The sequence below is a fragment of the Mus caroli genome, unplaced genomic scaffold, assembly GCF_978045245.1.
Source record: "Mus caroli unplaced genomic scaffold, Mus_caroli_1 scaffold_5, whole genome shotgun sequence".
NCBI lineage: Eukaryota > Metazoa > Chordata > Mammalia > Rodentia > Muridae > Mus > Mus caroli.
The window spans coordinates 151,317,179-151,329,267 of NW_028227260.1; the positions used below are offsets into that span (position 1 = coordinate 151,317,179).

The 12,089-nt window shown below is 42.3% G+C and overlaps 1 protein-coding gene across 2 annotated transcripts in view; it reads left to right on the forward strand.

The window, feature by feature from the left end:
* The first annotated feature begins 4,143 nt into the window (after nucleotides 1-4,143).
* The window catches only part of Clcn5 (Cl-/H+ antiporter 5), a 172,889-nt gene continuing 164,943 nt past the window's right edge, over nucleotides 4,144-12,089 (forward strand). For both annotated transcript variants that reach the window (XM_029473283.2, XM_021152880.3), the window contains exons 1-2: nucleotides 4,144-4,299; nucleotides 6,543-6,706. In XM_029473283.2, the coding sequence (XP_029329143.1) occupies nucleotides 6,691-6,706 (16 nt within the window). In that variant the 5' untranslated portion in view covers nucleotides 4,144-4,299; nucleotides 6,543-6,690. The remainder of the gene's footprint in view (nucleotides 4,300-6,542; nucleotides 6,707-12,089) is intronic.

Sequence of the window (12,089 nt, forward strand, 5' to 3'; positions counted from 1 at the left end):
CCATGCTAATCTATAGGCAGGGAGAGGCTTTTGAAGGCACTCAGGTACTGTGTCCATTTAAGCAGAATCAAACTCATAGCTTATTATATAGGCCACACTGGCCTGGAGCTCAAGATCGCCCTGCTTTAGTCTGCAGAGGAGTGGGGTTACAGGAATGAGTCACCACATCCAGACCACAATTTGTAGCTTTTAAAGAAACCATTAACTTTGCTTTATTAGCAGCACAATTTAATTTCTTCGCTTAGAAAAATAGACATTTACATCATGTCTCTACAAATATTTCCCCTTAAATCTAAAGACCTTAATCAAGGAATCTTCCTCACTACCACCATCACCGCCGCTACCACCATCATTATCATTATCATTATCATTAGTACTAGGTAACATTTGTTAAGTGCTGATTGTTAAGTGTTTATTGATACATTTAAACATTATATAAGAAACCTGGAGAGTGAAACCTGGGAAGAAGAAGAAGAAGGAGAAGGAGAAGGAGAAGGAGAAGGAGAAGGAGAAGGAGAAGGAGAAGGAGAAGGAGAAGGAGAAGGAGAAGAAGAAGAAGAAGAAGAAGAAGAAGAAGAAGAAGAAGAAGAAGAAGAAGAAGAAGAAGAAGAAGAAGAAGAAGAAGAAGAAGAAGAAGAAGAAGAAGAAGAAGAGAAACAGAAACAACTAATACGTCTCTATGGCTGGGTTGTTTTGAGCCTATGCAGTCTGACTTTAGAGCCCGCTGTCACGAATCTTTTCTTTTTTTAGCTCATAAAAGATAAAATGAAATGAAATGTGTGTGTGTGTGTGTGTGTGTGTGTGTGTGTGTGTGTGTGAATTGGGTGTGTTTAAATATTAGAGCCCTCCAAGCTGTTGGCGGTCAGTGGCGACACCACGTGGCCATATTTATGTATTGCAGCCACGTCATACTCTTTATGAGACTCTAAGCCTCTCAAATAATCCTACAGATCAAGCAAAGGCTCTTGCCTTGGAGGGATAAACTTGCTTCCAGTCAGCCTGCCCTTTTTCATGCCCCTTTATCAGAGGAGACTCTTTTGACCGTTACTTGTATTGTAGTTCATCAATCCACAAGCGAGGTCTGGTTTTTCTATCCTGAAGTGTTGAGAGGGACAAAAAAGACAGAAAAGAGAAACTTCTTCAAAAAACCAAAACCAAACCAAACCAAACCCAAAACCAAACCAAACCAAAACAAAACCACACCTGAACCTGATTTCTGTTCTTAAGGACGAGTTCTAACAAAAGGATTGCCTTGTTCAAACGTTTTTACTATTGGGCATATTGGTAAAGTGCGTATTTACCATGCACAAATTGTATGTGTGTGTGTGTGTGTGTGTGTGTGTGTGTTGTGTGCTCACACATCACACATCAAAGCAAACCTCCTCAATTCTTCCCCCAATTGTTTCTGAATCAAGTAGGAATGTCTGTCCAGCATTCCCAGTCCTTCTAATTTAGCCTCGGTTCCTTTCCATTCACACCACACACAACCTCTATGCTTCAATACTGTAGTGTGGTATGTAGTAATAGGCTGGAGTGTAGGTGACTATGGTGGTTTAAAAATCCCCTTTGTTCTTTACAGTCACAAGCTAGCAGCATCTTTACTGTCTGCCACTTGTCATCATCCACTAGTATTGTCATCACTAAATCACTCCATGTGTGTGGAGGGCATAAACGGAGCTGGCACACAGAAGCAGCTTTGATTTGGGGCTCAGGTATAGAGCTTTAGATAAAGGCCTACCTGGATCCAACATTTCATATCTACTCCAGGGTTCCCAAGAATGCAGAACTCTGGATTCACTCCACAGTCCAGATCCACACAGTGATGATCAGGTGACAACCCTGCCTTGTTTTGAGCTTATGGAAGCATGGCTTCTTTTGAAATTCATCTAACGTTTAGTCTTCTCCCATGACCCTATCCTTTTTCTCTGTGTGATGACCATTTTTTTCCTGTTAGGCTTTGTATTAAAATAAGCCAAAAGCTTCATTGTGTTTGATTATAGCTTTATCTCTGGAAGCTTTGCATGGCTTGGGCTCAGATACAGGTTTTATATTTCCAAACCCTTAACTTGTTCAAAGTAGGCATTCAAAATTCACTGTGCATACATGGCCTTACTGAATTTTGGTCCCTTGTGTTAACATTGCTGATCTTCCAGGCAAGATGCGCCTACTGGTGTAATAGTGGCATGATGATGGCCACTTTCTGATTGAAACCTATATCACAGGAGAGAATTTTATGCCTGATACTATAACTCCATGTCTGGGTGAGTCCTTGGGTAGAACCTGCTATTTTAATTTAGCTAAATGATTGCCTTCCAAATATTAGTGTCTATAGCTATAGATTTGGGCTGTTCTCAACCTTGGTCCGAGGAGCTTCTTGTTGCCATGAAACACAGAAACTCACAAGTGGTCAAAGTTCTGAGAAGAGACTGAGTGCTCAGCCCCAAGTCTAAATGACAGAATTCTCAACCCTACCCCCCACCCCCAATTAGGCCTAAGGGCCATCTTAGAAGAGGAGATTGAAAGAATGCAGGAACTGGAGGATGCACAGGAGTGCTGTAAAAGACTGTCCTTTGTCCACAAGGTCACTGAACTCCTGAACAAGACCAAGCCACCAACATTCCTACAGAGATGGGAGAGGTGATATCCAGGCTCTATTTCTTACCGAGATGCCATTGGTAGTTCGTAGCTTCCCACCTGGGGAGAGAGAATTGCTCTTCTTTGAGGGTGTGACCTCTGGTAGGTTTTTCCTGGTCTGTCGAATGATCCCACACTCTTGCAAATATGGGCAACACTAACTGGATTTATTGGGTTACTAAAACAAGAAATTTGAAATTATGAGGGGAGGTGTTGGGGGAAATATGGATTTCTTCGGGAGAATTGGAGGGAGCAAATGGGAGCGTATAAGATTATAGTTTATTGTATACTTGTATAAACATCTCAAAGAAAAAAGTCTACGGGTGTGGCACAGGTCTACAATCCCAGCGCTTGGGAGGCAGAAGCAGCTGAATCTCTGTGATCCCAAGCCCAGTTTAGTCTACATGGTGAGTTTCAGGCATCCAAGGCTAAATAGTGATTCCCTGTTGCAAGAAAATTAAACAGATTAAAAATTTTTTTAAAAATTAAAAAAAAATACTATTTACTACAGTGGGTTCTGAATTTGAAGACTTGGCTTCTAGGTAGATTACTTGTGTTGGTGATGTGGATTCCAATCTTAGTTCTTGCAATAAATTAATAGCTGCGCTCCATTTGTGTAACCTGTTCATTCCTCACAAGGATAGGATATTTCTTCTAATTATTTGGAATGGCTTTGGAGACAGAGAGACCTCAGTTGGAATCTGAGCTTTATTTTGCGTTTTGTTTGTCTGTTTTTGAGACAGCGTCCTGCCTTTAAACTTACAATATAGCCTAGGATGACCTCGCATCGATTCTCCTGCTTCCAACCTCAAAGAATCGGGATTAGAAGTATATGTCACCTTGAGTTTTCGCTTGGCAATGATTAAATTGGCAATAATACCTATAAGTAACTGCACTATAGATTTCCCTGTGTTGGATTAAATTGGCCCCTGCAAGCACCACTGTATTTGATCACTATTCCTGTTGCTACTACAGTGTGAGATTGGAAAAGCTATGCAACCTTCCTGTGCCTCTGTATTTTTATGAGGGAAAACGGATAATGACACACTCTTCATGAGTTCTTGTGAGCATTAAATGCAACGAATAAAGTATAGTAGCCAGAACAATGCCCGTCATATGGGAGGCTTAAATTTGTGGTCTGATGTCCGCTGTGGGCAAGATGCTCAGGATAAACAGTTTGTTCTAAAGACAAAAGCAAAACCGAGGTAGGCAATCTGCAAACAATGAAACCGAATGGAGCATTGCTTTTTTTTTTTCTTCCCCAAATGCAACTGACACGCCCCGCATTTGGGTTGGATCCGCCCAGTCCTCATTAAATATGGCTGCAAGCCCGACTACCCTATTGCGGTTGCGCATGCCGAAGCTCCTCCCAGCTGCTGCTTCTCGGTGGCGCTTTCCCCCCTGGCTGGCCCGAGGTGCCTGGAGCGGGCCCTCCGTGGCGCGCATGCGCAGACGCCGTCTTGGCAGAGCTAATACTCCAAGGCGCCTGTCACATGAGCCTCGCTCCCTCTCCGCTCCCCCTCCTCCTGGCTGGGCTGTGTGAATGAAGCTCTGCCGGCTACGTGGGGCGCTAGCTCTACTCGCCGTGTGGAACGCCAGAGCCGACTGAGCGCGCTGCCCACCGCCGGTGGACACGGGCTCCGCCGCGCCGGACCTCGGTGACAGGTAAAGGCAAATGGGCTTCCCTTCCCCAACAGGTCCTTCCCTGCTCACCGGCCGCCGGCCCACCCGAGCAGCCCCCCTGGTACGGCGAGCAGGGAAGAGTGCTCGCCTGCCACCGCGGTCGGTCCCCGGAGCTGGCGTTCCCTCTGCCCGGCCGCCACTGAAGGAGGTGGTGGACAGGCTGGTTCCTGCCAGAGCGGGGCGGCATCTCCTCGGCAGCCCAGCCCTGTTCTGGGGAGCAGGGTCCCCAGGCTGCCGATCGAAGTTTCCTTGCCAAGCGGCGCCAAGCCCACCCAGCTTTGAAAGCGGGGAGCTTGGCTGCCCGCGTCGCTTCTCCAGAGGACAGGGTTGGGGCGGCGTTCGCTGGGAAAGCGCAGCCGAGGCCAGGTTCGGCTTGCTCCTGCTCTGGACCCGCCACAGGTTTCTAGGGCTTCTTAGCGAAGTGCAGTCCAGACGGTCTGGGCGAAGAAGTTGGTGTGCGTTTTCGCCCTTTGCCGCCCAATGCGCTTAAGCTGCTGCTTCCAGACGTTGGAGCCCTGCGCTCCAGCTCCTTTCCAAGTAATGGAAAGAAAGCCTTAGCTTAACTTTGACGCGCTTTTTACCTTTATGAACGTTTCAGAACAAATCAGTTGACTGAAGTTGGACGTGTGTCCCTGTGATAACGTCAGTGGAAGCTGCGCCGAGTAAAAGAGGGGAAATCCAGAAGGTGAAGCATTAAAAACCAGTGAGACTCCCCTTTACACATACTTCATAAATGTATTAGTAATTTCCCGGGTTGAATTTCAGAGCTGTTAAATTTACTCTTGTTCCACGACGTGCTGATCAGTACTTCTTAACAGTAAAATAAGAGGGGGATGGGGAGCCGGCTTAAACTAAGCCATGTTCCAGGTAAACTCATTGGAGCACTTTTTCCTGGTGAATTCATCCTTAGAGTTTAAGTTTCTTAAGCTCTCTTTTTCTTGGATTTTAGGAGCCTCTCCTCATCCAAAGCCCAGTCTTTGTTGGAGTTTTGAGGACTGGCACACACATGAACCCTTTTTGTTCTTTAAAGAAAAAGAGGTCATTAAAGAGGGCCAACACTATTCTCCAACTAGTATTAGCCTTGAGCATTTGGGCTTTAGCTTTTCCACTTCAGAGTTGCACACGTTGGTTATGTAAAAATCAATGGAAATAGGAATTCACCTCAGGACAAAAAGGTGAGGGCCTTTCTGGAAAAAAAATACAAATTAGCTTTTATGCCCAATGAGGAAAATAAATTATTAAAAAACTTGTTTAAATATACCGGGTGCTTAATATATGAAACTTCCAAACCAAACTAAGACACCCCACCCCCCAAACTGGTAATCACACCCGTTAATTTTTCCTTTGCTTTCTAACTCCTGTCATATAACTGGAAACTATTGTTTTGAGACTGAATTTAAAGATTCCAAATTGATCAATACGTGTGTATGTGTGTGTGCTCATGGGTGGGAGCTTAGCTTTATATAGTCACTTCTTTCTTCCCATCTTTCTTGGGATTCTTGGGATTGAAGTCAGCCTTGAGCGCCAAGCTCTTTTTAACTGAGGAACCTTCTCAACAGCTTTGGATTTGAAAATGCATTCCTGGGAGTTAGCTAACTTACTTTGATTGTATTAATATTAATATTCTAGTTTTATGTTTTTCTTTGTCCTTGACTCATTCCCTCATTATACAAACAATAGAATATGTTCACGATAGGAATTTTGCAAAACGAGGAAAGTACAAAATAAAGTGGAACAGAAGAGCCTCTCCCGCCCCTCAACTGCTATCATCGCTTCTTACTTTTTATTACGCTCCCTTTTTTGTATGTAAGGTTTATTTTAATACTTTATTCACAGAGTCTTCTCTATTTTCTACTGATGTGTTCATGTAACACTGCATCTTTATGGACAGAAGAATTCATTCACTGGAGGGTGGAACTTTAACATAGGCTATCACAATTCACCTCAACCAACCCTTTACTCAACCCATGATGAGTGTCCAGCCCCATTTACAGCTCCAGTCCCAGTGATACATACAGGATCCTACAGCAGTGAATGACAGTGTTAACTGATGGGAGAGCTCCACTCTCTCACCAGCAATACCTCACTGCTGCGAAGGGGGGAAACTTGCCGCTGCTTATGTATGCTGTCTTTGAAAGAGAGGTTGGGGGGGGGGGCAAGGGCTCAGTTTCAAGAATTTGAAATTCTTCTCTTGCAATTTTTATTCTTCTGTTTTACATTTTCAGGTTTGGGGCCTTAGAATCTTGCAGAAAGCAGAATCACACAGTTGCATCTCCATCTATACCCTCCTTTAAGTCCCCCTCCAAAACCTGGGGGGGGGGCACTGGAAAGCTCTGAGCCTGTGACCCCAGTGTGGGAGAAGATAAGTACAAGATGGCCATGTGGCAGGGTAAGAAATTAACACTTATTCCTCTAACTGGTTTTTCCTCCTGCTGTCTTCCACCCCCACCCCACCCCCAGTGCCAGTGGCTGCCAGCCAGCTGTTTCTTTAATTTAACCCTTTCTTTACCAGGGCAGTGCACATTCATTTAAGAGAAGCTAGAATATTCAATTGATTCTCAAGTAGATGTTAGTGGGGAATCAGACAGATGTTTTGAGAAGAATTTCCTTCCATTAAACATGTATTCCTGGGGATTATTTGTGAGGCGATGATCCATTTTCCCCTATTTGTGGTTTTCATTTGTTTCAAGCAAATTCATATTGTAAGATTCTTAAAAATAGACTTTTTTTTTTGGCGGGGGTGGGGATTGGCAGTTGACTAGCTCATTGATTTTATATTTTGGTGCTAGAAGGAAGATGCTCATTTTCATGTTATAACGTACCCAAGAGCCAAGCTCAACAATATTTTAGGTGATAAATTATATCTCTTGTTATGAGTTTCTATCTCGTGCAAAGTTGTTATTTTTAGTGAGGTTGGATATCAGTCTTCAGGATGATCAGAATTTTCATTAACATGTTATGATGACTACAGAAGAAATGCGAGTTTAAGAAATTATCGACAAAAACTACCGAGCTATGTCTGTGACCCACAAAAGGTTCAGGACTGCTTACACGAAATAGAGTTTTAAAAAGATAGCTTCAATATCTGTGAATGGCCAGAAGCTAGATTTGTCTGGGAGGTGCAAGAGCCTTTTAAAAATGTTCTCTTGGGTTTGTGATTTAAAACATGCACATACCCAAATGTAACAAACAGTTTTGATATACATGGATTGTCAGTTTAAAGATGTGTTTTGAAAGGAGATTTGGCTTGGATGCTGGATTTGATGGGTATTTCTCACAGTGAGGTGGCTCAGTGGGTAGAGGTGTTTGCCACCAAGGCGGACAACTTGAGTTCTGTCCCTGAGATCCATATATGATGGAAGGAGACAACAGATTCTCACAAATTGTCCTCTGACCTCCTCATCTGTGGCATGTGGTGTGTGCATGTGCGTGTGTGTGCGCGCGGTTAAATCCTAAGACGTTCTTTTCCTTCACCAAGCAGACTAGAGACAGGAGGAAAGCGCAGAAGCTTGGGTTCTTCTTGCTCTGGGAAAGGCAGACTTAGGAATAAGCTGTGCCCCAGTAAGTATTACCATAGGGAAAGGTGTAAAGTGAGATGCAAGCCTAGAGGAAAAGCATGGCGAACTTTGAGGTTTGAGTTGCTCTAAAACTGAGTAGGAGGTGGCCATATGGCTACGTGAGAGAATCGCGTTCGAGGCAGACAGAGCGGCACTGTTCAGGAACTTCCAGCTTGCTTTGTTTGCCTGGTGTGAGATGAATCAAGGAAAGGAGTTGGAGGCCAGAAAATAAAGAACCTTGTATGTTCTAGGAAGGCTTTTTATACTCTCTCCTGGAGACAAAGATTCTAAACAGGGAAGTAACAGAAGCAGATTTGGTTTTAGAAAGATTCCCTTTGGCAGCAGTGCTGAGCTGAGGGGGTGCTGGAGACAGGAAAAGGCTGCACTCATTGAGAAGCTTTCTCAAGTAGAGGTTCAGGGGAGAGGTAGTAAGGGTCTGAGAAGAGAAGCAAGGGGAGTGCACTTCGAAAGCGTATGGTGAGTTCCTGCATGCTGCAAGACAGGACTGAAGAGGTGACCCTGGACTGACGGCCAGCTTGGGTGTGGAAGCTACAGTGCCCTTCTCTGAGATGGGAAACATGAGAGGTGGCTGGAGGGGAGGCTAGCTGCTGGTGTACTAAACTTTTGACCTCCTTAGCTCCTTTTGATTCCTTTGGGCTGTCAGGTTGATGTTTCAAAGGCATTTTTTGAAAAAGTATCCAGTCCAGAGTGTGTGCAAGTGGGGACTGCTTTTGTTTCTGGTGATGTGTGTGAAGTTTGTAGTTTTCCACTCCAGTTGTTCTGATAGTTGTTAATGATGTCTGTAAAGTGTTGATGATGACTGTAAAGTGTTGTCATGTCTAATGATTAATAATTATTAATAAATGAAATGTCATATTTTCTTAGCAACATTTCTTAAGAGCTGAGGCTCTGCAACATGATCTGCTTAACTTTAAAATGGACTGAAACCTCATTTTTTTGATTGTTAAGAGGGAAGGGTTCTACATAATTTAGCATTTAAGATCTCCGCAGTTTAGTGGCTGTTTGGGGGCAACTTTTAAAGGGGAAATGATAGTTCCAAAGTTAGCCACGTGAATCTGGATCGAACTATTGGCTTTATGGCTTGAGAGCTGTGAGGCTTTGGGCAATGTATTTGAGCCCTCTGTGATTCATTGTCCTCCTTTGTAAATGAGCATGAGAATAGAACTTACTATATACGGTTGTGAAGATGGTTTGAGTTAAACTTAATACTATACAGCTGTATACCCATAATCTAATCATGAGACACTTAGAACGTAATTTAGTGTGTAAATGTATTCATAATTTAGTAATAGCTATTCCTACTACTGCTGTCACCTGATAGTACTATTGTTTTACTTTCGTTTGGATGGGACTGGAGCCTCATTCTGAAGATGTCATTTCAGGTTGTCTCTGGAAGCCTAGCAATATAATAGTCTGTTTGGCTCTTCAGGTAGAGGCTGAGATATGAGGAGATTCTTAGGAAACAAGAAACTCCGTTGTAGAGTCCAGAATGGCCAAGATCAGATAGGTATTACTTGAGCGGAAGGAGAGGACTTGAAATCAGTCTTGGGATTCTCTGTTATGTTCTTTTCATGGGTTTATGGAAGAGGGAATGTGTGACTCTGTCCTCAGTTCAAGGAAGCTTTTGCATTCATTTCTTGAGGCAATTAGTTGGGAAATCTTAAGAGCTAAAAATCTCAAACCTTCCCTTTTTTTTGGATCATTGTTGACTAATTCTTAATGGAACATCTGATCAGAAATCATGCACCTCTTCGACATGGCCAATGGTATTATTTTGAGCTCACTCAATGGAGTGCTAATGCATAGTCTGGCTACCTTAAACAGAATATGCAGAGGGTGCATTCATATTTCTGATAACTGAAAGTCAGTTATCAGGGGGTTTGGTCTAATGATTGAGAAAACACCAAAGAGGAGACTTGCTAGTTCGAAGTTATAAGGAGACTCGCGTTCGTTATTTATAACTTTACTGAACCCAAGTTACATACTGGATACTACTGGGCCCCACAGATGCAGTAGTCTAGGAAAACAGCTACAGACTCTGAGCTCCTGGAATTTACCAACTAGGATAAAGGTAACATTTCAAATTAGTAAAATAGTTTATTTAACAAACTTGCTAAAGTAATTTTGAAAAAATATATATCTACATACATTTAGAAGGATTCAAATAGTTTTTAGTACTAAAGGAGGGAGGCTAGCAAAATTTTCTGTGCTTTAAAACATATTTCTGCTCAGGTCTCACCCGCCCCTCCATTGGAATTCATTCCTAAGACTTCAGCATTTAAAGGAGCCTTGTGAACAATTCTGATGTCTAATCTTGTTTAAGAACTGCTTCACTAAGTAATTCAACGTTAAATGAGAGTGAAATGATGAAAGAACTGAAAACTAGGGAATGACATAATCTCGAAGAAGATATTTATATGCTTAATAGCAAAGGTAGACATAATAAAGAAAAAGATTAATATCATTAATTATGTAACAATTTAAAACTTCTGCACATACCACAAATAAAGTTAATGAGAAAACTAGGAAGAATTGCATGCGGTCCATTGCATTTAACACAGGAAGAAAAAGCACGTGACTATTTTACTAGAAAGGCACACAGTGGCTGGGAAGGAAATCTGCACAGAGAAACATATAAACGAAAAGCGTACTCTCCGTGGTTGTGGAAGAAAGGGGAATTAGAGTAGCATACAATTTTCTCCAGTATAATTTTGCAAAGATTAAAAAAAAAATGAATGGCAGAACTCAGAGTTGGTAAAAAAAAAAAAAAAAAACATGAGGAAGCAGCTGTTCTCACACACGGCTCCTGAAAATGTCAACGGAGAAATACTTTTAAAATGTTTATAGTTTGAGTGGCTGAGTAGGTAGTTATTTTCTTCTCTCTCTCTCTCTCTCTCTCTCTCTCTCTCTCTCTCTCTCTCTCTGTGTGTGTGTGTGTGTGTCTTCTCAAGACAGGATTTCCCTGTGTAGCCCCAGCTGTCCTAGAACTCGCTCTATGGGCCAGGCTGAGCTCAAACTCAGAGCTCTGCCTGCCTCCACCTGGAGAGTAGTTTGATACATATTAATTTATCCTAAGGAAAGAATTAAAGATGGTGCTCCAAGGATATATGAATGAATATATTAACTGTAGCATTTTCAGTGTTTGGAAAATTGGTGACATTTCTCTTCTATTAAAGTAATACAGTGGAATACTGTAGTTTCTAAAAGTGAAAAGTGACAGTGCCCTACTTAGTGGCTTAGAAATTGATTTATGATCTAGTGTTACCCGAGGAGAAAAGCAGATTTCAAATGATTAATAGTTAAAAGTCTGGTTCAGTGTGTGTATTAGTATTTCTCAACTCCACCCTCACTAAAATAGTAATTGATAAGATAGTAGCTAGGCTAATAGTTCCCAACTCCTGTGCTCATTAGTATCATTGTGGATTTAAAAAAAAAAAAAAACCCTTGAAACTGGGGCTGGAGAGATGGGGCTGGCTCAGCAGTTGAGAGCACAGGTTGATCTTCCAGAGGACCTGAGTTTGATTCCCAGCACCCACATGGTGGTTCACAGCCATCTTTAACTCTAGCCCCATGGGAATTTAACACTCTATTCTGGCTTCTGAGGGCACGGTGGTACAAAGGTGAACATGTGGGCAAAATAGCCATACACATAAAATAAAATAAAATAAAATAAAATAAAATAAATTCAGGCCAATTTAATCTGATTCTCTCTAGGTGTTGTGTATGTTTTTGTGTCCACAAATGCATAATACCAACAAAAGTCTGAAAGGAAAGCCAGGCATGGTAATACAATTCTATAATCCCAGCCCTTTGGAGGATGAGGCAGGAGGATTGTCCTGATTTCAAAGACAGCCTGAGCTATACCAGATAGCCTGGGCTATACTGTGAGGCACTATTTCAAAACAACAAAACCAGACAAGAATTATCTGCAAGGATACATACAAAATTATTTAATAGGTGTAGCTCATTAGTAGAATGCATGTTTAGCATATGCAGCGTCCTAGGATCTATCCCCAGCACTGCAAAACAGTATTAAATTAAAGATACTGAGATGCACATGTCTACAGTCTTAGCACTCAGAAGGCTGAGGCAAGAGGAACACCTGGGTTACGCTGTGAAATCCTGTCTCAAACACAAAACAAAATAAATTATACATTTACTTTATTACATGGATTACTTGTTAATTAAAAAAAC